Here is a 24087-nt window from a genome sequence, read left to right as displayed (position 1 = left end):
GCATTCCTGTGATCACCTCCCGTGGAAGTGGCCTGCACTGGAAGCCTTGCTTCTAGGGGAACACAAACCAAGACACTGCCTTCAGGCCAGGATGAAGAGCACTGCTGGGTAACTTTACCAACCGTCGGCACAATCCACTCTGATGCACAGTCCTTACGTGGTGATCGGGGCTTTTCATGACCCGGCCTGGCAGGCTTTTCCCACCTTTCCTTCCATGGCCGCTTCACGCATTCTGTGCTCCTGCCAGAAGGACTTACGCCCTTGCTCCCGGACAGGCGCCCCACTTCCACACCCCTGGTTTCTGGTTTCTCTACCAAGAAACATCTTTCCCTCAACACCTTTGCCTGTCCAAATTCTACTCGTCCTTCGTGGACTGCCCCGCTGGCCCCCACTTCTAGGATTCCCACATCTCCTCTCTCCTTAGTGCCCAGGCTTTATCAGGCTCTCTCATTATATTTGTTATATTCTGCTTTGGATTGACTTTAGCTGTTTGTGTACATGTCTCATATCCTGGCTCCTGTGTCATTCCTCGAGGGTGGAGCCTGCAATGGAATCACCTTTGTTCCCCACTCAGTGCCTAATACAAGGCCTTGTACAGAGTAGCACAAAGTAAATATTTGCTGAACAAATGGAGAAACTGGATCCACACTGATCGCTTCCTCTTGCCAACCGTCATGCCCTTGAGGGAAGGAAAGCATCTTTTTATATACCTTGCAGCACCTAGAAGAGTGCTGAGCACACAGGATGTTGTCCAGGAATACTTGCTGAGTAGAAATTAAGTTTTGCCTGCGCTCAGCTCTTGAGGCAGAGCTGGGTGGGAGACCAAATACCAGGAAAGCAAGACTCAAAAACGAGGTTGGCAAACTGTGGCCCAAGGGCCAAATCTGGCCCACCACCTGTTTCTATAAATAAAGTTTTATTGGAACCCAGCTACACTCATTCGTTTATGTATTCCCTGTGGCTGATTTGGCACCACACTGGCAGAGCTGAGTAATAACAGCAGAAACTGCGTGGCCTGCAAAGCCTAAGATATTTTCCGCCTTGCCCTTTAGAGAAGTTTGATGACCCCACTGAAGAGTGTCCTCCTGCTCTGGACCAGGAACAGATATCGTGCTGACCCAAAGCTGCAGTCTGGCTCCGTACTAATTTGCCTTTTCTCAAAGTTCTGGAGTCACTGTCCCATTGACCTAAGACATTTGCTCCCCAGACCATTTCTTTCCACCTTGGAAGTTTGGCGCCATGGGCTCCATGATCTCTAAGCCAGATCCTGAAGCCAGGACCCTCCCCTGCACTGTGGCTGGGACGCTGAAGGGAGGAAGTTCCAAAGGCTCCCTTCTTGCTGCTCCCGTCCCATTGCTCACCTTGTCCACCTTGTCCAACCAGTCCTTGTTGGCGGCCAGCTCGGCCATGAACGCCTGGTGCTTCTGCCACTTGGTGTGCAGGTTGCGGGCCTCATCATAGGACACGTCCTGGGCTGTCAGCATCTTCTCGTCAATCCAGAGTTTCAGCTGGACCGAGCATGGAGCAGGGATGGAGAAGGTCAGAATACACTTCAGAGAGAGGGAAGCGTGAAGCGGGAAGGGGGCGAGGGTGAGTCAGGGGAGGTGGTGGATGTGGGGAGAAGCCAGGCAGGGATTCACATGCTCAGGTGACACTGCAGTGGACTGACTCCAGGCTCAGAGAGCGAGGGCGTTGTGGGAAAGGGTGGCCAGGGAACGTCAGAGGCGACATGGGGGACTGAGAGCCTCACCTCATGACAGTCTTGTAAGAAATGCTGCCGCTCTCGGTTGTCCCGAAGACGGCCCAAAAGCTGCTGCACTGCTTCTTGATTCTTCCTGTGTCTGTAATGACAGGCCCCTGTGAAGCCCTTGAACTTGCTATGAAAGGGTTATGACCCTCTAACTAATCTAGAAGCCCTCAGTCCTCCTCTCTGGGGACAATACCTTCCGGGAGCGCTACAAGTCAACCCAGGAACCCTGAGGTCGTGTCCAGCTACCCTAGGAGACTTCGGGGAGGTGGAACTTCCCCGCCTGTGACTTAGGCCCTCTCTGACCACTTGGTTTTTCCTCCTCTGCTTTTTGTCAGCTCCCCACCCCCATCTGTCGGTCTGAGTGCCATGTTCATCCTGTTTTCACTTGGTCCCCTTTAGGGACCCTCATTTGCCCACTGTCCTCATCATACCTCCTCTCTATGGAGTCTGCCTTCTCTTGGATCTTCTCGGCATGGATGTTGCCCTCAGACACCAGCTGGCGCCCGGCTTCCAGGAGCCCGCGGATCCGCTCACCGTTGGCATCCATGGTGCTCATGAAGTCTTCCAGTTTTTTAATGGCGGCATCAGCAGCCTGGAGTGTCCCCGGCATCTCCGTGTGAGACAAAACATATTCCTGTGTGGGAGGGGAGAATACCGAGCTCATTTCTCAACCTCTCAGAAGGAACCTACCAAAGGGCCCGTCTGAGACATGGAAGCCAACCAGGTAGGGACAGGCAGACTCTGGCTCTGAAGACGGAGGGATGGTGCCTGATTATGTGGGAGTCTCAGAAAGTTAGAACGGAGCTGGGTTGGAGGGCCTTTAACACTCCAAGTCCTGTTCCATCTTATTTATAGCTGCTGATTACATTTCTGTTATATGACAAGCCAGGTTTTCTATTTCTTCTATAGTCAGTTTTGGTAAGTTATGTTTACATCTTTTTTTTTTTATACTCTCGTTTTTGTTTTTTTTTTTTTTTTTGTAGTACGTTGGCCTCTCACTGTTGTGGCCTCTCCCGTTGCGGAGCACAGGCTCCGGACGCGCAGGCTCAGCGGCCATGGTTCACGGGCCCCGCCGCTCTGCGGCATGTGGGATCTTCCCGGACCGGGGCACGAACCCGTGTCCCCTGCATTCGCAGGTGGACTCTCAACCACTGCGCCACCAGGGAAGCCCCCGTATTTTTTTTTTAACATGTTCTCCCTGCCCATCCTGTTCCCTCACCTACTCCATGTGCTGCGTTTACCTCCTCATCCACCACTCCTTCACATTCCTTTGGTCCCTATTTCCCACTTTTTCCTGGTTGGGACTTTGCCCCCCTGGACTCTTACCTGGCTGCTGAGCACGCCCTCGGCCTGGCGAGCATCCCGCAGGAACCCCTGGAAGCCGTGGGCCTGGGCAAGACGGCCTTGTCGGCTCTCCCACATGCGGCCCAGCTCCTCCCAGCCGGTTCCCAGCGCTTCGAGTCGCTGCCGTAGGAAGAGGCACTGGGGATCGGCCTGGTCCCGGGTCACCTCCTCACCCACGGCCCGAAGCTGGCTGTACTCGCTCCGGGCCCGCTCCACCTCTCCCCGCAGGGCTGCATGTTGGGCCAGGAGGGCCTCTGCCTCAGGCAGGGTGGCCGGCCCTTCTTCAGAGGCCACAGAGGTCTGCGTGCGGCCGAGCCAGGCCTGGAAGTCATCCAAGCTGCGCAGGAAGTCCTGCAGCCGCCGCGCCTCGCCCAGCGACTCCTCTCGTCGCCGCATGGTGGCCCTGAGGTCCTCCCAGCCGGCTTGCACCTCTCCAAGCCGGGCGCTGATGGCAGGGGCTTGGGCGGGGTGGCCAGCAGCCAGGGCATTTGCCTCTCGGGTCAGTTCGCCCACCCGGGCAGCGATGGCCTCCAGGTCCCTCTCGGTGCCGGCCAGCTTACGCTGCAGCGCCAGCACTCCGGCCAGGTCATTGCCCAGGCCCTGGGTGGATTCGATGACCTTGGTCTTTTCTCTCATCCAGGCCTGGGTCTCTGTGCACTCTAAGTGGTAGTTCTGGATGCTCAGGGCTGACGTCAGAGCTGCCTTCTTGCCGTCCGCCAGGGACCGAAACTGCTGCCACCTGAGGGCAGAGGGAGTGTCCGGAGTTGCTCAGCTTTCCCGCCCTGTGCAGGTAGATTGGAAGCTTCTTCCTGCTCTCTCGCCCTTGGTATAACCTACCGCCTGCTTCTGCTGTTTAGAGAGCCTGCTCCCCACTCATCTTCCCATGACTCCTCCTTGTCTGCTCCCTGTCCAGGCACCAGCCCCTTCAGACGACCTTTACCCCACCTCCATCTCTTTCATCACCACCCCCCTCCGACATATTTCAGATGGCTTTCCCTCCTCATTTTAGCCTCCCTCCCATGCCCTACAGAACTCTCTTCCAGCTGCCGTCCTGTCTGCTGCATCCTTTCTCACCCCACCTGTGGTTGAGCTGCTTCTGGGTGTTGACAATGCTGTCCTTCCCCGGGGGGTTGGCCTTCAGCAGCTGCTCTGCGATGTCATTCACAGCAGTAATTCGCGCTGCAAGAGCGTTCATTTCAGGCTCCAGGGTCTCGAACCTGATGGGGTGGAAGAGCTGGGCATGAGTGGTGGGAAGCAGCGGTGCGCTGGTCCACCTCCCTTAGATGCATGCCCACGAGAACTCCTCTCCGTCAACATGAGGCTTATTGACAGGAGCCTCTGCACCTCTTCCCTACATGGTTCATAGCATCTGTGGATCAAGGGGGAGCCCCCAACTCCCCCCAGACAAGTAGAAAAACTGTCATCTCTAGAGTGGCTCAAAAACATGGTAAAAATTAAAGGTGAGGACCAGCTGGACAACAAGTCAAACTAATCCCTGGCACAGGCCTTCACCCTTCAGCAGAACCTCCCTTATTGCTCCTGGGACTTACCCCTTAGCTGCCTACCTGGGTCCCACCTTACTAATATGTGTTAAAAAATGAGTTGAGGGCTTCCCTGGTGGCGCAGGGGTTGAGAGTCTGCCTGCTAATGCAGGGGACACGGGTTCAAGCCCTGGTCTGGGAAGATCCCACATGCCACGGAGCAACTGGGCCCGTGAGCCACAACTACTGAGCCTGCGCGTCTGGAGCCTGTGCTCCGCAACAAGAGAGGCTGCGACAGTGAGAGGCCCGTGCACCGCGATGAAGAGTGGCCCCCGCTCGCCACAACTAGAGAAAGCTCTCGTGAAGAAATGAAGACCCAACACAGACAAAAATTAATTAATTAAAAATAATTTTTAAAAAATGAGTGGATAACGAAAAACATTTAAGTGATAAAGATGTGAAGCATAACTTCTCCTGGAACATTTCATATTCTCATAGAGCAGAGTCTGCAAATGGGCCACGTAATAAATATTTTAGGTTTTGTGAGCCATTCGGTCTTTATCACAAATATTCAGCTCTGCTGTTTTAGTGCAAAAGCAGACACAGGGATGACATGCAAATGAATGGGCATGGCTATGTTCCAATAAAGCTTTATTTACAAAAACAGGCAGAGGCTGTATTTGGCATAGGGGTTTCTGACTCCTGTCATGGGATATATTGAAAAAAGCAACAAAACATCTTTAATTACATTTTTAAAACCACCAGGAAATTTGACTAGAGATTGAGTAGTAGGGACTTCCCTGGTGGTCCAGTGGTAAAGCACCCGCCTTCCAATGCAGGGGACGCGGGTTCCATCCCTGGTCAGGGAACTAAGATCCCACACGCCACAGGGCAGCTAAGCCCCTGCGCCTCAACTATTGAGCCCGTGCGCCACAACTGGAAAGAGAAAACCTGCACGCCAGAACTAGAGAGAAGCCCGTGCGCCACAACGAAAGATCCCGCATGCCGCAACAAAGATCCCGAGTACCGCAACTAAGACCCGACGCAGTCAAAAAAGAAAAATAAATAAATAAACAAATAGAAGGAAAAAGAAGATTGAGTAGTAGATGATATCAAGGAATTGCTAATTGTGTTTTATGTGATAATGGTATTGTGTGTGGTTCTATAAGAAAAACATCATTTCTAAATTATTTTAGGATTTCTTATTCTGTAAATAAAGTTACTTCATGAGGGGTTAATCAGTGTCTCTGTCTAAAAGGTTTATAACTTCAAAGCCTTAGCTAGCCTAAGCCTGCACACACAATTAAAAAAAATAACGTACTCATACTGCAAATTTCTGTGTTCTTGGAGAATACAGAGGTGAAATGTTAATACTGGGGATTTGCTTTTGAAAAGGAAAATTAATCAAACAGAGCAAGATATTGATGATTACTGAATTTGGGTGATGGCTATACAGGAGTTTGCTGCATAATGTTTCTAGTTCTGAGGATACTTAACGTTTTTCATTAAAGCAGAAACCAGACTACTGGCAAGACTCAAAAGAATGTATGTAGCAAGAGCAGGCAGTTCATGGCGGCACCCACCACACACCACACACATGGGGGCCACCCTATACACTGGCCCCAAACTCGCAAGTCCACTCGGGAGGGTGGGGCGTGAGCGGGGCCCACCTTTGCTGCACGACCTCCAGGTCCTCCAGGCGCTCAGGCAGGGCGAGCCCGTTTAGCCACTGCTCTTTCTCCTCCACCCAGAGCCCGCAGGCCCCCGCCTCGCTGAGCATGGTGTAGAGCGCCAGGGCCGCCTCCAGGGCACGTGCGCGCTCGCCCGCGTGGGCCAGCAGCTCCTCGTAGTGCCTCTCCAGGGTGGGCAGCCGGCCCTGCACCTCAGGCGTGTGGCTCAGCACGGGAGGCAGGGCCGCGGCCTGCTCCCTCAGGGTGTCCAGGGTGGGCCGGTGGCCTCGGATCTCTTCCTCCAGGGCCCGATGCTGCCGGGCCAGGGCCTGCGTGGAGAACTCGTCGTGTCCCAGCTCGGGGCTGGACACCAGGCGCAGTGCGTCCACCAGCCAGGCCTCCATGTCGTTTGCGTCCGCCTGGAACTGGTAGAGGCTGGCGGCCTGGGCGAGCCGCTGGGCACGCTCCTCCGCCAGGGCCTCCAGCCTCTCCCACTGCGCCTGGAGCTCGGCGGTGCGGGCGGCGGCCTGGCCCGCCCCGGGGTGGCCCTCGGCCACTAACTGCTGGCCCTGCTCCAGGGTGAGCTTCAGGGGCCCCAGCCGGCCGCTCATCTCGCCTCGCAGGGCTGTGTGCTTGTTGAGCAGGCGGAGGACGCCGGTCAGGTCCCGGCCGGTTTCTGCCGAGGCCAGCAGGTGCTGCTGCTCCCGTACCCAGGCCTCGGCCTCGCCCACCTCCCAGAGGAAGCGCCAGAGTCGCCGGGACTCCTCCAGCCGGGCCCGCCGAGCCGCTGCCAACCTGCACAGCGACTCATAGTTCTGCTCCAGGGCGGCCACCCGCTCCAACACCAGCTGGGGGTCGCATGGTTTGTACTCTGAAACAGTCACACCAGAGGGCCAAGAGCTGTGGCTCAGCCCTCTCCTGCCCTCTGTGCACCCCTAGTTATGAATCCCCCCACCCCACTCTCTTAGCTCTGTCGCCCACCGTCCACCCATCATCTTTCCTGTCCCCAGGTTTTTCCAGTCTTGCTGCTTCAGCTCTTAATGTTCTCCTTCCCAGCCCCCCCTTTTCTCCAGTTCCTCCCCGCCCCCCCCGGTTTTCACCTTTTCCTGGGTCGCAGAAGCGCAGTGCAGAGGCGCTGACAGCCCGCACCCTCTCAGCCTGTACGGCAATGTCGGCTTCCACCAGCTCGTGCAGCTGCAGCAGGTCCTCCACTCCAGCCAGATGCTTGCCCAGGTCCTGGGACTGCAGCCGGCCCTGCGGGGCGCACGCAGCGTGTCGATGGCTGTCTGAGAGCCGCCCGGTTCCCTCCCAGTCAGGCCTCTTGCCCCGCCACACACATGCACTAACCTCGTCCCATCTTCCTGGATCAACCACACATCCCAACCTCTTGGGGCGGCTCCAGGTGTTGCACCCAGGTGAGCACACATGCTCCCAGCTGTCAGCCCTCACTCACACACATAGTGACCCCTGAGTTCTCTCCTGGCACCCTGGCCTCTTTGTACTCAACTCCCCTCCTGCCGAACAACTTTCCTACTAAACCCTGCTCCTGGAATCTCCGCTCTGACTCATCATCTCAGCACCAGAATTATCGCCACCCTCCCACGGTCGTGGCTCAGTCCCCAGCACCCCAGCAATCGTCAGCATCTCTGCAGACCTATCCACATCCCCGTCTCTCGCCTAGATCACCGCAACAGCCTGTGACTGGTCTCTCTCTGCTCCCACTCTGGCTGCCCACAGCCATTCTTCAAATAGCAGTCAAAGTGACATTTAAAAAAAATGTAAAAACACAGAATCATGTCTCTCCCCATTTACAAAACCTTCTAATCACTTTCAATGCTCCATGTTACTCTGAGTAAAATCCAAACTCCCTGACCAGGCCTGTAAGCCCTAAGCGAGCAGGCTGCTTCCTCCCTTACCTCATCCCCTGTCCCCTCCCTGTTCTTACAGCAGCCCACCCCCACCCCCACCTTCTCATCCGGAATATGCCACACGTGAGCAGGACAAGGGCCTTTCTGTTCCTTCTGCCTGGAAACATTCTCTCCTTAGATCTCCCTGTGCTGGCTCCTTGGGACATTCTGCTCTCAGCTTAAATGGCATTTTTCAGAGAGGCCTTCCTGGACCACTCCATCACACGGCCTGTTTCCCTTTCCTCATAGGTTTCACGCCCACCTGCTATGTTGTTTGATAGGCCCACAGGTTTGATCATCAGCCTCCTCCCACTGGAACGTGAGCCCCCTGAGGACAGGGAGCTGTTTGCTCTGTTCATATGAACCAGGGGCAGGGCCCTGGACTGGTACATCCTCTGCAAAGGTTCAGCTGAGCAGATGGGCGAACGTGCCCTTCGTACTCCCACGGTCCCAACCACCTTGACCCCACCTCCGCATCCGCTGGTACCTTCATCTCTTCCATCCAGTCCATGAGGTAGAGCAGGTCCTGGAACACCTTCTGCAGCTCCAGGTTGAGGAGGAGCCGCTCCCGCCGGGCGGCCACCATCTGCCGCAAGAAGTCCCAGAGCCGTGCCACGTTGTGCTGCCGCGCGGCGATGCGCTTGATGTCGTGGTAGTGCTCGGCGGCCAGCTCGGCGGCCACGGCGTCCACCGCCTGCACCCGGCCGCTGTAGGCCACGATGTCCGTCTCGATGGCTTCGTGCTTCCGCACTGCCGCCTCCACGGCGGCCAGCTCCAGCCCAAAGTTGTCCTGGGGCGGGGACAGGGAGGGAGGGCTGGGAGCTCCGGGAGCCGCTCTGCTCACCCCCTGCCCCCCCACCCCCGGAGCACTTCTGCTGCGAGGTGCCAACTCCGTGGGGTGGCTCTCAGCGTCCTCTCTATCCCACCCCATCCTGTCTCACCAGCCCTTCTCCTGTTCAACGCTCTGGCCCCTGGTTCCCGGGCTCTAGGTCTCCAAGTCTGTGTGATGGAGTTCTTGTTTCTTTAGCTCCCCACCTCGCAGGGCTCCTTATCCACCACTCTCTCTCACTCTCCCATGTCTCCAGACCTGCCTGGATAGGCCAAGAGCCCCCCGCCCCGTGTCCTACCTGGGACACAAGGCGCTGGTTCTCGCTAAGCCAGGTCTCCCGCATGGCGGCCTTGCGGTCGAAGCGGGCGGCCAGCTGCTCCAGCTTCTCCTGGCGGATCAGCTCCGTGCGCAGGGCCAGCTCACGCTCATGCTCAGCTTTCTCCAGCCGCTCCCAGGCCTGCGAGGTGGAGACAGGATTAGTGCTAAAGGGCCAGGGCTCAGGAAGTGAGGGCGGGGAGGGGTCACCGGGGCTGGGGGTGCAGGGTGGGTCCCAGGGAAGCTCGGTCTAGTGGGTTTGTGGAATGCGGTCAGACGCCTGTGCAGGGAAATATGAGGAAGAGGGTGGCGTGAATGCCGTGGAGCCCCATGAAAACCACGTCTGCTGGTGGACAAAGATGGGAGGGGGACAGGGAACAGTGGAAATCACTGGATTTGTTTGTGGAGGTGGGGCTGTGGGTGAACCCTATTACTTTTGTTAATCTTATGCTGTCTGTGAAAAAAATGAAACAAAAGTAGGGCCAGTGAGTCTAGGATATGCTGAACAAGATAAGGGACTGGGGTATAATTTGCATGGAGAGACCTAGGGAGGAGGAGGGGGACGTGCAGGACTCGGGAGAGGATGTGGGAGTCACGCCTGCACCCGGGATGGGTGGGGTTCAAGCCAGGCCGAGGGTTCAGGCAGAGACAGTAGGGGCTGGTGCTGAGGGTGGGTCGTCCCAGGGATGGAAGGGAGGCTGTGGACCTTGTTGATGTCAGAGATGAGCCGGCCCTCGCGGGGCGTGTAGACCTTCTGGTTGTTGGCCCGCAGCTTGCTCTGGATGGTGAAGAGCAGCACTTCCAAGTTCCCTTTCTCAGTGAACCTGAGGCAGGAGGCCAGGTGGGGTCAGAGTCAAAGGCCACGAGGGGCCCGGGGGCTCTTTACATTTCAGAATGAAGTTGTTCTGTGTTGCTTTTCTTCTTATAAAAACTTGTGAAAATACTGGCAAACCACGTTTAAAAAGAACCTAATTTTAGGGCTTCCCTGGTGGTGCAGTGGTTGAGAGCCCGCCTGCCGATGCAGGGGACACGGGTTCGTGCCCCGGTCCGGGAGGATCCCGCGTGCCGCGGAGCGGCTGGGCCCGTGAGCCATGGCCGCTAAGCCTGCGCGTCCGGAGCCTGTGCTCAGCAGTGGGAGAGGCCACAACAGTGAGAGGCCCGTATACCGCAAAAAAAAAAAATAAAAAAAATAAAAAAGAACCTAATTTTAAAACAACTGAAAGCCACACAGACATGACCACTGTCACCCTTGGGCATGTATGTACTGCATTTTTGCTTTACACAGATGGGATCGTACCATAACCATGGCTAACATTTGTGGAGGACTCACTCACGGAGAGCCAAGCCCTGTTCTCAGGGCTTTGCATGCATTAACTCCTTCTCACTGTTACCTACATTCTCTCATTACCCCCATTTTCCAGATGTGAAAACCGAGGCACAGACAGGCTAAATAATGCCGAATGCTCACAAGGGTAGATGGCAGAGCCAGGATGTGAACTCAGGTACTTTGAATCTGGACGCTTAGCCCTTTGCTCTCTGCTGTCCACAGACAACTGTTCTGTAACTCTTATGTTTCATGAACGTCTTTTCAGGTGAATAAATGCATTTCTCTGATATTATTTTCAGTGGCTGTACCATGACTTATTTTTCTTTTACAAAGGTCACGTTCGTGAATATCCTTGAAGCTACATCTTTGTTCAATGCCCAGAAGAGGACTTTCTGGGTCAAAGGGCACACCTCAAATCATTCCCTGGAATGCACAGGAACAGATGTTTTCTGGCTTAATATTAGTTTTGGAGCTGAAACACATTAACTCCAAAAGAGCTCAAAAACAAAAAACACAGAAGTTTTAGCGTATGTACCGTATAGAGTCATCTAGTAGTAATTCCATACTTCAACAGTCAGTTGCTAAAATACATAAATGATAAGAACCTGTGCAATGTGCAAGTGACGAGCCACATGCACGTATTGCCAGCGACAACCTGCCTGTCGGATCCAATCCCCTGTCCTTAAGCTGGGATTGGGTTGCTGAGACACCCCGACCAATCTCTTCTGAGTAGACTGCACCGGCTCTACATACCATGGCAATCATTTCCACAGCATGATTTCTTGTAATCGGTGACCATTAAAATTTTTTACTTTGGAAACTGCTAATGGGGCTCTGAGCGGGGGGAAATGAGCCTCCACTGCATTTATGTGCTGCCGCATCTCCCTCCCAAAAGGCTCCCCTCATTTAGGCTTCCTGCTGTGTGAGCACAGCTTGGAGCTGGCAGGCCGTGGCAGGGTGTGGCTCAGGGACACTTACTTGGGTGGCTTCTCCACAGTGCGGTAGGAATTGAAGGACTGGAGCTGGTTCTGGACACCACTCAGGGAGTTGGCCAGCTGCCGGTCATTGAGGGTCACGATCGTTTGCTCAATCCACTGCAGCAGCTCTGAGGCCAGGGACTCATACTTGTCCACCAGGCGCTCGGCCTCCATGGCGTGGTCCAGCACCTGTGAAACCGTGCTGTGGGTTCCCTGGCCCAGTCCTCCCCTGCTTCTGCTTTAGGGGAGTAGGACCCCTAGGACAGGTCTCCTCTGGTCTTTATGCCTACCACCCCCATGCTGCAGAGTACCTTGCCAATTCTTTTGCCTTCCACGGCCAGGGCCTTCATCTTGGAGAAATAGTGGTAGTAAGTAGCCACGTAGGTAATAATTGATTTCTCATCTGGTTGGTCCACATTCACATCTGAGAAGGAGGACCACTCAGATCAGGCCGAGATTAGAAACCTGCCTCCCAGAAGTATGCCCACAACTTGAATCACTTGCTCCAATCCTAGGGGCCTCCTAGCCCTCCCAGGCTGATACCTTTCCAGTTCCCTTCAGAGTAAAATGACAAATAAACTATTTGGACTACAAGGGCATGAAAAGCTAACCTTTCTATTCCCCCTCTTCCTAGAAACAAACAAGCGGAGTTTAAAATCCAGAAGCCCAAAGAGGCTTTTACCCAGTGTAAAATTAGTTGTTTGCAGGAAGAGAGACAAGAAAAGAAATAGCATTCCCATTGGGGGCTGGATCGTGGACTTATGGGCTGGAAAGATGCCCAAGAAGTCATCCAATTCAGGGGCAGCAAGACAGAAGGTATGAACGAGGCCTCCTGAACCCAGAATGTTCAGAGGGATGGGCCCAGGGAGCCCTGGATGCAGGGACAGAGGCCAGTTCTCAGGGCCATCTTGGGGCACAGTCATGGCTATTTCTTACCTCAGTCCCAAAGTTCAGCTGTGGGCCCAGGAGGTGAGTGTCCTTCAAGCCAAATTAACTCCTACCACGAGGACACCAAGGCTGACTATGACTTGAAATCTCTTAATTGGTTCTCTTAATTGGGCCAGCTTGTATCCTACCTACAGGGAAGACTATTAGACCAGAAGCCCTCCTGACCACCTCTGACCTCCCACAGGCAGGCGGGAGCCACGGAAATCATCTCAGAAAGTTATGGGATACAAGGCTTTACTTAAATATTCTTTATCATAGCTGTGCTTCTCAAATGCTCTCCAAGGAACCTTGTACTTGGCCTGCTTCGATCACTAGTTAGCTGATGTTTGTCACTCTGGACTAAGAAGCAGGGGAACAGGGACTACAGGTGGGACGGAAGACAGGGAGAAAGTAACCAAGTGCGAAATCTGCCCAAGGAGCTTCAGAAGGAGCATTTTCAGTAAGGAAGTCACTCGGCCCTTCCGTCCTTCCCTTTTCTGGCTGCACCAAGACTGCTCTCTGCTCTCCCAGAGAGGTGACTGAGGAAACAGGCTCTGGAGCCAGGCTGCCTGAATTTGAATCTCAGCTCCACCAGCCGTATGACCTTGGAGAAGTCACTCAAGCTTTACAGGCCCCTGTCTTCTCTCCCATAAATGGAGCATGATATTGATTTCAAAGGGGGTGTTGTGAGGATTAAATTAATTAGAGCACGTCAAGTGTAGTGCCAGGTACAAGACAAGAGCTCAGTGGCCATTCCCAGTCTCATCAGCATTAGATCAGAACCAGAGGGGCCAATGAGTAGGGTCAGCTGACCATAAGGCCAGTGCTTTGTGAGACCTCAAGGTCACGGAGCTTAATTTAGAAACTTAGAGTTTGGGGATTAGAAGGGCCCTTAGAGACCACGGAGACCAATCTTCTCATTTTAGAGATGAGGAAACCGAGCCACAGAGAGACCAAGCGACTGGCTCTATGTCACAGAGCTGCTCCGTAGAGGGGCTGGGATAGAACCATACCCCAGGGCTCTTTCTGCCACGGGGCTGCCTTTCTTCCTATATTGAGATATACTTTCCACGCCATAAAATTCACCCTTTTAAAGTATACTATTCCACGGTTTTTAGTACATTCACAAGATTGTGCAACCGTCACCACGATCTAAATCCGGAACATTTCCGTCACTTCCCAGAGAAACCCCGTAGCCATCTGAATGATCTGCAGTTCCTTCCCGTTCTCGCCACCCTCAGCCCCTGGCACCCACTCATCTACCTTCTGTCTCTAACCCACAGCCTCTCTGCCCCACCTTCAGGATCCAGCAGCTTCGTAAGTCCCAGCTCCTTCTCAGCCAGATTGAAAGCGTTCTGCAGGTTGTAATGTGCATTACACCTCTTCAGGGACTCAAAATCCAGTAGGTCTGGCCTGGGTGGGGAGGGAATATAGAAGGTATCAAGGGCACGTGAGATTCTGAAGAGGAAAAGTAAACCACCCCTATCTTTCTCCCTAAGTCCCCAACACTCCCTGCCCCAGGGCTCCCATCGCAAGCCCTCCATGCAGTAGGCACCCTGACATCCTGGCTCTTCTCCGAACGTTCCTTTCTCGTAACTGCCGTGTAGCTCATCTCATCTCACTGCTTTGTCTATGTGTGCCTGGGCCCGTGGCTCATCAACCCATCCAGTAACTCAGACAAGCTCTCAAACCCCCGTCTTCTCACCGGTGTTTATGTACAATGGCGTTGAAGGCCAGCCCATCCCTCCAGCTGGTGGTGAAGTTGTGCACGTTGACATTGGGGTACCTGTAAACAGAGGCCAGGACAGACGGTGAGGAGGGCCACCCCGGTCTGTGCCTCGAGGACAGACCTCCAGCTTGTGGTTCCTGGCCCCCATCCTTCCTTTACTGCACAGCCTCGGTGCAGCCAACCCTCCAAGGCCACACTGCCTGGGCAGCCTCACCCTGCAGTCTTCATCTGGCACCACAGCAGCAGGGCATCCTTGGCTGACTTCTTCTCCTTATTGTCTTCTGTTTCCACACTTATGTCCTGGATCTAAGAAGGAAGGAAGGAAGGAAGGACAGAAGGAAGGAAGGGAGGAAGGCAGGCCCTCACTCCCCGAACGGGGGCTCCTGGAATTATCAGAGATGCTCAGAGATACACGGCAGGAAACTGCTCCTTAGATTCCTGGATTAGGGGTCCAAGGACAGAGCCTGGGGACCTTTCCTCCTGGGTCAGTGACCACAAAACTTCAGGTCAAAGGGATCTGAGGCAGCAGAATGGGGTGGGAACTCAGAAGAGTGGAAGTGCCTCGAAGCGAAGAATGCGGTTCCTGCAGGTGGGGGAACTGCAGGTAGCAGAGTGAACATTTCCTGACAGCTGGGTTTCAAAGGTGAAGCTGACAGAGCTCTGCTTAGGGCTGGAAGGAGCAGGGGAGGTTACACCCGGGGAGGAGGCAGGGGAATCAGGAGAGCTGTGATGGCGTTAGGACACTGGACTGGCTTTGCTCAGAGCATAAGAAGGAGTAGGGTGGCTGTTCTCTTTTGAGGGAGGTGAGCGGAGTTTGAGGCAGCGGAGTGGGCTGGTGACCAGACCCCAAATGTAGCTCTAAGACTCTCCGTGGTGAAGGACCAGTCTGTAAAATTTCCAGTCCCTTGTGCAGCGACATGTGGTCCTATAGCCCGTGACCAGTACACAGACCAGGCCACAGGGAATTTGCCACAGAAGTTTGACAACATCCACGCTGGCCTCCACCCTGTTTAATGAGGAGCGTCCCCTGATTTGGCGTAGGAGGTTCTAGGCCCTCCGTGTGTGCAGTGACCTTGGGGGCTGCAGTACCGGTGTGCAGGGCACCCACCGAGTACCTGGAATCGAAGGATGATGGTCCACACCAGCCCGAGGGTCAGGCGGTGGTTCCCGTCCACAATGTCATGCGAGCCCACATTTTCCAGGTGCACTTTTTGCTCCTTCAGGAACTGCAGCGCCTTGTCCACATTCTCCAGGCAGTGGATCCGCATGCGGCCCTTTGTGGGCTTTGGCTGTCGAGGGGCCAGGGACACAAAGCCATGGGACCGTGGGCCTCTTCTTCCTTCCCTCCTAGCTTTCCCGGGACCCTGCTTCCTACACCTTCCCCATGACCTCCCTCAGGAACACAGGGACCGCCCCAGGGAGCTAAAGCTGAGTTGCAGATGAGGCTTGAGGCAGATTAAGATTCCCAAGGGAATTAAGGACACCCAGAGTGGGTGGGAAAAAAATGTTTGCAATGGGGCCACTGTTCCTGTCTCCACGAAGCAATGCTCCTGGTTTAATTCACACAGCAAAGCCTCTCAAAATGAAACCATCCTCTGAGCAGAGGGCGGCCACTGCTTTCTGCTCTGTGGTGTCACTCTTCTTGTTCGGGGCCACTCCCATAGCTTGTCCCCTTGACCACTGTCTCTCAGGCCTCCTCCTCCCTGGTGACCACAGCTCACCAGTGTCTCCCCCGAGAGCACCTCGAGGAGCCTCAGGAGGTTACGTCCATCCCGGAGGTCGCTGTACAGGTCTCCCACCCGGCATGTCACCCGGGCCAGGTGAGAGTTGACCCACTTGGTGAAGGTTTTCTTCTGCACAGCTTCTCGCTCATCTGTGGCAGCAACATGGGGTCATTTCTGCCCTTCAAGTACCGTGCACCTGCTTCTAAACACCAGTTGGTGGGGTTGGGGAAGTGAGGTCTGGGGAGGAGGAAGGGCAGGAAGACGGCCGGGAGGAAAACCCATAGCTTAAAAAGCCGGGAAATACAGAAATTGGAATGAGTTCATAAGCAAGGTGAAGAACAAAAATAAGAGACGGAAAACAGGCTTTGAGAAGAAGGATGAAAGAAATTAGAAGCAGGGGACATGCAGGGGAGGTCTGGGATCAGGATTCTGTCATGTAACAGTGGTGAAATGCCGTTGCTTCACCCATCAGGGCCTCACTTTCCTCATCTGTAAAATGGGCACATTACTTTCTCTTTCAGCAAGTCATTGTGTTGACTGAGACAACGTGCGTAAGATGCGGCACGAAGTGGCTCCTTGATGAGTTACTGTTTATAGGCATGATCTAACCTGAAGGAAAGAGTAAGAGTTGCTCAGGTCGGTCCAGCAGGAGGTATGGCTGTTCCCTTTTGGTGGTGGACAAAGGAGAGGGTGTGAACTTAAATTACAGCAGCCGCTGTTCCAAGTGGTCATTAGAAGGATGTGACATTATAGAGGCTGCAAGCCTCCTGAGTCAGCTTGCTCTCCTGGGATAATTTATTTATTTATTTATTTATTTATTTTTGCGGTTACGCGGGCCTCTCACCGCTGTGGCCTCTCCCGTTGCGGGGAGCACAGGCTCCGGACGCGCAGGCTCAGCGGCCATGGCTCACGGGCCCAGCCGCTCCGCGGCACGTGGGATCTTCCAGGACCGGGGCGCGAACCCGTGGCCCACCGCATCGGCAGGTGGACTCTCAACCACTGCGCCACCAGGGAAGCCCTCCTGGGATAATTTAAAGAAAAGACAGGCTCCTCTACTTCTGGGTTGATCCAATTGGTTGCAAGGGGATCCTGTCCCAGGACACTAATATTCCAATGCCAAGAGGGAAAACATCATCGTGAAAGTAGGAAACAGAGAAAACAGTGAGTCCAGGAAACACAGGGTGGGGGCAGGAAGAAGCCAGGCAGAGTTTAGCGCCAATCTCAAAAAAAGTGAGGAGATGCCTGCTGCCTGGTCCACAGGGGGACCTGCTGATGAGGGGATGCTGTCACATTTCACAGAAAAATAAGAATTAAAAATATTATAAATGACAACGTGAGGGAAGAGGCTCAGGCCATCAGAAGCTGCTCTGGCCACTATGATTTCCACCAGCTCTCCCCAGAGGAGCCCAGTGCAAGGACCCAGTCCAAATGGCCAGGGCCTGAAGAGTCACTTGTCTTTCCGTCTCAGCACCAGCATCTCAGAAACCGAAAAGACTCACCCCTTAATCTCACATTCCTATGCACCTCACCCATAAAACGTAGCAACACACCCATGTCTATTTCTGTCTTTCTTACCTCCAACCCCATACCTGGGACAACCTTGGGGTCCTAACAAATGCTCAGATATCCTGATGCTCTGTGGGCCTTCTCTCAGGGTCCACAGGCCCTGCCCGAGCCGGGGACTGCCCGGAACATCAGCCATTTCTGGACCCATGGAGTCTGCCCTGATGCCAGGCACACGGGGGTGAGGCCATTTTGGCGCACAGGTAGCATGAAAGGGGAAGATGTGGAAACGGGGGCAGCTAGGAGAAAAATGTGCAAAGCCAAGCGCCAGGGACAAAGTGTAACTTTACAAGGAGTCCACGGACGCACAAGACACAGTGGCTCCCAGAGATACACTGGAGTATGGCCGCCAGGGTGAACACAGCCTGCTCAGACATATACCTGAGCCTGTCTGCACCAGCTCCCTTTGACACACTCCCTGGTTTCCACACACACTTAAGACACCCACTCAGAAACCCAGGGCAGCACAAACACGCCCTAGGTCCCTTGCCTACTGGCTCACTCTCCCTGTCTCCTTCCCTGACCACCCCAGCGGGCGTTTCCTCCCAAAGGCCGGAAAGTCTCAGCGAACCACGCTCGCTCCCCGCCTTCGAGGACACACGCCCAGCTGGGCCCCGACGCCGCCGTCACACCCGCTCTCGCTCTCACCGCCCCTCCAGCGGGTCCAAGCCTTTCCCGATTCTGTCAGCATCCCCGTGTTTTCCGGCCACTTGTAATTATTCCCCCGGCACTTTGTCTCCCAACACAAACGTCTGAGTCACTGAAGGCGCTCCCCGCGACCCCGGGTTCCTGGCTCCGGCTCCTCTCCCACGCCCCCCGGGCCCCTCGCTCCGCGGGGCCCCCTCTCCGCGCGGCTCCCCTCCGCTCGCCCCCCGGAGCCCACCTTGAAGCTGCTTGAAGCGTCCCTCCAGCATGCTGGCGTACTGAGCCGGGCTGATGAAGGCCGCCGGCGAGAGCGGGAGGCCCCCGGGGTTCTGAGACTCTTCCACAGCCTCGTAGTAAAACTCGCCGGCCCCGTTCAGGCCGTGCCCGTGCGCCCTGCTCACTCCGTGCCCGTTCATGATGCTGCTGCCTCTCACTCTCCCGGGGCCCAGCGTCCATGCTCTGCCCGCGCCGGGGCGGGGCGCCGAGGGTCGGCTCCCCCTCGAGCCTGGGATCCCGCGAGCCTGGGGTCCCCGGGTGGCAGGGGGTGTGCCTCAAGGACGGTGGAAGTTTCGAGGAGTGGGAAAAAGGAGTCACGGGATGTCTGAGCCCCGAGCTCCGGGACCCGTCGTCAGAACACACCTGGCTGCGGCGAGAGGAGACGGAGGCAGCTCCAGACAAACAGGTCGGACAGTGACGGGGGAGGGGTGGGAGGCGGGGCTTTCCGGCTGGGGCAGGGCCAGGCCCCGCGGGCCGCAGGAGGGAACTGCCAGCGCCTTAGAGACCTGCCCGTCTGGCCCCGAGTTGCCTCCGAGTACACAAGACTCGAGGGAGAGGCCCCCGAAGCAAAGTCCTGCTTTCCCAAGGTCTGCAGGTGTGATGAGGATGCCCCCCTCTCTGTGACTCTGGGAGGTCCCCCTTCAGGATGTGGGCTTTGATCCCCAGCTCAGGGAGCAGAGAAAGAGAAATCCTTGAAGGGGCAAAGCCAGCTCAGTAGTACTAGCCAGGCACTGTGCTAGGTGTTTGCTTACATTCCTTTATTTGTGAGATGGGTGTTGTTATCTTCCTCACTTGTTTGTCATCCTCACCTCCAGTATCAGCTCCTTCCCTGCCATGGGGCCCATCAGGCCCTCCTCGGCCAGGCCATCCCAGGCCCCCAGTACACCCAGCGCCAGGCACATCTACCCGATTTCCTTCCTACCTTTCTATGGGCTTCAGCCCTTGTCACTTACAAGCTACTCTTGCCCTTCTCCCATCTTCCTTCATTCAGTATTTATTTGGCACCTACCGGTGCGAGGCGCAGTGCTAGGCAAAGCCCATACAGCGACACCTCCTCAGGAGAGCCCCGTTTAGTAGTGGAGATAAACACCTATTGACAGCATGCGGTGGCATATGCCGCACGCACAAACATTGCAACAGTCCTGGGTATCACGTGTCGTATGCACACAGACATCATGACCATTCTAGAAGCTACTCATATCCAAAATCAGGGTACCAGGGAAACTTTCCGCCCGAGAGGTGAGGTTCTCCATAACCCATGTCTTCTGCCTTCTCTCATCTATAGAAACAGCAATAAGAATACTTCACAAGCCAGCGTGTAGACCTAACCGGAAGGACAGGGAGGCCCAGCAGAAGTTGATAAGGGACCCCCAGAAGCAATGGCTACCACATGGGGATCCTCAGAATGGTGTCAGGCTGGCTGAAAAGAATTACCTGGAGAGATTAAAAATTCCAATTCCTGGACCTTAGGTCCAAAGATTCTAATTTGGTGTGTCCAGAAAGGGGTTTGAGAACCTATATTTGTAAAAACATCCGTGGGTGATCCTGTAAAAAGTGTGGCCAATTTTGGGAACCACCCCCCTCAGTGTCTCCCTTCTTATAGGAGGCCACCCCACCCATGCTGGGAGCACCACCTCTCAGGAAGGAGTAGCTGTGACCTCTCCCACTGCACTGGGCTGGGAGGCCAGCAGGTCAGTGGAAAAGACAAGGGTGGCATGGAGGAGGGAAACCAAAAGAGTGGGTGGCCTTGGGGTGTGTGGGTGACTCAGCCCCACGACAGCCGCAGCCGGTGGTGTCAGGTGGCAGCCGCACTCTTGTTGCCATGACAACTCCTCCCCAGAACGCAGGGAGGCCCGTCGAACGGGTTTGCTTGTGTTCGCAGGGGCTGAAGGAGAGAACCGAGGCCATAGGGGAGGGCAGGGGCTGAGGCAGGCGGGGAGAATAGGCGGCTGCGGAAACCAGAGGCAGGCAGAGGGAACTGCTTCAGGGAACCAGTAGATGAAATAGAGGGAGGAACAGGCGGCAGGTGGAAGGAACAGGTGGGGAGGGAGAGGAGAGGCTACTGGACTAGGAGGGGGAACAGGTGTGAGAGATGACAGTGGAAATCAAGGAAGAGACAAGAGGATGAAAGGTAAGGGAGAGGTGGGTGGAAACAGAATAGCAAGACTAAGCGCAAAAGAATTAAGGAACATGACTCAGGGATAGAGGCCAGGAAGTCAGCTGAGCGCAGAGGGGAACACAGCTGAGTCCCAGGGTCAGCACGGCTTCTCCCTGCTTGTGGGGAAGGAAGCTGGGCATGTTATGGATTGTGAGCGGTTTGTTCTTGAGGCTGGAGTTGGGGACCAGGGGCTTGGTAGGGTGATCTGGATTTCCCGCTCTAGTGCAGCAGCTTAGAAAGAGTCGGTCTTCCCATGAAGTTGAAGGACTCTTCATGACAAGCTTCCCATCCCACATCCATTCTCAGCATCTCCCCCGGCCCTCCCCTGACCTCACCTGCCAGGGCCTTAATTCGAGACCTCTCAAAGAGGCGGGCCGAGCTGCTGTCATTGTCCCAGTCCGAGTCGGGCAGGTCCCAGCGGTTGTTGATGTCACTGTACTGGCCCTGGATCTCCAAGCTGTCAAAGTCTGTGGGTGACAGGGTGCTGCTCATGGTGGTGGATGGCCTCCTGCTCCTGCAAGGGGGAATGTGGCTGGTGAGATGCCTCTCAAAGCCACTGAGTCCAACACTCACCATGTCCTCCTCTCTTCCTGCCCTAGATCTGCTCTGCTCTCCTGACGGCCAAAGGTTGTGGTCGTTGTTTTCACCAGTGGAAATCATCCCCCAGTGGGAGAGAGGAAGCCATGGTGGAGAAGCAGAGAGACAGGAACACAACAGACACACGTGGAGTGAGGCTGGAAGGCAGCAGTGTCTCAGAGCGACATAGTGGAGATGCAGGTCTCCAGAGCCTCAGGCCAGAGAGGGACAGTGGGCAGGGGGCCGAAGGTGGCGATGGCCCTCAGCGTGGCTCAGGACAGCAATGTGTACACCAGGGCAATGCAGGAAGCAGGCCTGGGACCCCTTGGGCAATAGTGAGTATAAACCGAAGTTCTTTCATTCCTGGTTCCACAAACTGTTCTGAGTGCCCTCGCCCCCACCCACCCCTAAGATGGCCTCCTATACCCTGTAAACCAGGGATCCCCACCCCCCCGGGCCGCGGACCAGTATGGGTCCACGGCCCGATAGGAACCAGGCTGCAGAGCAGGAGGTGAGTGGTGGGTGAGTGAGCGAAGCATCATCTGCAGCTCCCCATCACTCCTCATCGCTGGCATTACCACCATCCCCCCCACCCCCATGAAACCAAAAGGTTGGGGACTGCTGCTATAAGTTATTTGAGGTGAAAAGACCCACGTCCTGCTCTCAGGCCAAGATGCATCTATGATACACCAGGAAGACTGATGCACTGCTAGTAAGCATGGATAAAGAGCCCAGGAGTTCAAAGGAGGACACAGTATGGTTATCTCCCCTTTTTTTCCTTTTACTTGTGACAGAGAATACTTAATAGGTGCTCAATGAACGTCAGCTGTGATGTGTGTCCTCGCCATTTACATGCATCACCTCATCACAACCCTCTGTGGGGCAAGGGTCCATTATCATCCCCATTTCATAGATGACGAAGTTGCTCCATGAAAGTTAAATCATGGTTCAGGGTCACTGGGAGGCAGCTGGAAGGCGCAGAGCTGGGTTTTGCAGCGAGATTCTTTTTGACTCTGGAGGGCAAGGTCTTAATCATAACATTTACATGTTCTTGAACTTCCTGGAGCCCTTCAGAGCTCCCTTCTAGGGCCCAGGCTGGGGAAACTGGGACCATGTGTGCTCGCCAGCACAACTCACGACTCTATTTTACACAAACAAACCCTGTGCTTCTCCAAACTAACAAATGAGTTTCAGATTAGCTTCTAGGGATTTTTTTTTTTTAAACCTCTACTATCCAAAGTTCTCGAGTAATTCAGCAGCCAGTCAAGAGAATGGAGGGGGCTGACTCTGTAACTGAACCCCAAATTCTTCATTTCTCATTTTCCTAGTGCCTCTTAAATACAAAGTCATTTTCATCCTTAGCACCACTTCCTAGGGTTGGGGCTATGACCTTGGCAGTCTCTGGCTCTAGAAAGAAGGTATGGTACCTCTTGTGTGGTGTGGGGGAAGGAAGAAAGAATGGGTGGTGAGTTGTGGGTGGTTAGCGAGATGCGAGATGTGTTCCCATGGGTGTACAGGGCAAAACTTGGCTTCTGTCATTAAGTGGTTTCATCAAGTGGAACCCGCCCCACGTGAAGGCCAGAACTGTCTACCCCTCCCTTTTCTCCCAAAAAGAAAACACACACATTTTCCTGGGAGTTAAGGTCTCAGGTTCCTAGATTTGGGCTTTTCATTCCTTGTAATAGGAAAGAGAGCTTCATTTTTACTAGGCTGAGGACTCCTTTCTCATTTAAAATCCATCATTTTCCCTAATCCCCAGCAGATTCTTTGAATTTGCTCTGTAAATATTTATATAAAAATAAATTCGAGGGCAGAGTCAAGTCATCCTGAGCAAAGAGTGCTGTAGGCAAGGTGTGACCTGAACTAGAGTCCCCGAATACTCTCAGCCGCTGGACAGGGAAGCAGCCTAAGCCCTGGGACCAATTCGAATTCCATTTCTCTGGGCCCCTCAGATTAGGGCCTCTTCCACAGCAGCCATGCTCACACTTAGCTCTGGGATGCACATTTCTAGCACTCCCACTCTCCCTGCACAGAGCTCTCCACAAAAAACCCTACATACAATGTCCCGCCTTCTATTCTGTGACCCTTTTTCCTTTTTATCAGGAGTCACAAACCTACTAAAGCCAGCCCCCAGGGGTATGGCCAATGAGCTGTTATAAAAGAACTTTTAGGTGGGCTTGCGCTTTCCACTTCTCTACAGGCCCCACCATTCCCTGTTGGCTCCTTCCCAGCCTTGTCACACATTTTTGTTACCTGCTTGGCCCCTGAAGGCCTCTGAGGGTTTCAAACCTTGTTTTATATCTTTGTATCCACAAAGAGCAGAAAGTTGAAGTAGTAGACTGTCAGACCCCATCTCCAAACTGCTGTGTGTCCCCAGGACCTCTGGAAGCTGTACAAAACCGAAACATGTACCGCTTTGGCTTCTTTTTGGTGATCCAACTTTGTCCTCCTGACGGATCCTATTGGGACCAAGGCATGGGATCCAGACCTCTCAGGGAGGTCTGGGTGTTACAGCCTCTCCTATAACCTGGGGGAGAAAATATGAAGCTGGAACCTCCCCTTCTCCCAAATAAAATGGTCCCCTGGCTAAATCCAATTTGAGACATACATGCTTTTCATCCTGAGTTTCCAAGATGCCTCCCATCATATAGATAAGGAACCAAGATGGCACTGGTGTCCTTAGGTCAGTGGTCCCCAACTTTTTTGGCCCCAGGGACCGGTTTCGTGGAAGACAATTTCTCCACGGACGGTGGTGGTGCGGGGAGGATGGTTCAGGCAGTAATGCGAGCGATGGGGAGTGGCAGATGAAGCTTCACTCACTCACCCACTGCTCACTCCTGCTGTGCGGCTGGGTTCCAACAGGCCCCGGGGGTTGGGGACCCTTGCCTT

The 24087-nt window shown here is 54.6% G+C and overlaps 1 protein-coding gene across 1 annotated transcript in view; it reads right to left on the bottom strand.

The window, feature by feature from the left end:
* SPTBN2 (spectrin beta, non-erythrocytic 2) overlaps positions 1 to 21253 on the bottom strand; it is a 31323-nt gene extending 10070 nt beyond the window's left edge. Inside the window, exons 1-19 of the mRNA XM_007461924.1 lie at positions 21225 to 21253; positions 20958 to 21139; positions 15978 to 16129; positions 15372 to 15545; positions 14471 to 14562; positions 14233 to 14313; positions 13825 to 13940; positions 11912 to 12024; positions 11602 to 11789; positions 10003 to 10120; positions 9280 to 9438; positions 8640 to 8942; positions 7346 to 7499; positions 6246 to 7116; positions 4174 to 4311; positions 3077 to 3833; positions 2182 to 2384; positions 1751 to 1841; positions 1362 to 1508 (exon numbers count right to left, since the gene is read on the bottom strand). Coding sequence (XP_007461986.1) covers positions 1362 to 1508; positions 1751 to 1841; positions 2182 to 2384; positions 3077 to 3833; positions 4174 to 4311; positions 6246 to 7116; positions 7346 to 7499; positions 8640 to 8942; positions 9280 to 9438; positions 10003 to 10120; positions 11602 to 11789; positions 11912 to 12024; positions 13825 to 13940; positions 14233 to 14313; positions 14471 to 14562; positions 15372 to 15545; positions 15978 to 16129; positions 20958 to 21114 — 4014 coding nt within the window. The 5' untranslated portion in view covers positions 21115 to 21139; positions 21225 to 21253. The remainder of the gene's footprint in view (positions 1 to 1361; positions 1509 to 1750; positions 1842 to 2181; positions 2385 to 3076; positions 3834 to 4173; positions 4312 to 6245; positions 7117 to 7345; positions 7500 to 8639; positions 8943 to 9279; positions 9439 to 10002; positions 10121 to 11601; positions 11790 to 11911; positions 12025 to 13824; positions 13941 to 14232; positions 14314 to 14470; positions 14563 to 15371; positions 15546 to 15977; positions 16130 to 20957; positions 21140 to 21224) is intronic.
* Between the last annotated feature and the right edge of the window lie 2834 nt (positions 21254 to 24087).

Source organism: Lipotes vexillifer, unplaced genomic scaffold (genome assembly GCF_000442215.2).
Source record: "Lipotes vexillifer unplaced genomic scaffold, Lipotes_vexillifer_v1.1 scaffold1129, whole genome shotgun sequence".
Lineage (NCBI taxonomy): Eukaryota > Metazoa > Chordata > Mammalia > Artiodactyla > Lipotidae > Lipotes > Lipotes vexillifer.
This window is presented reverse-complemented; position numbering and strand designations above follow the sequence as displayed.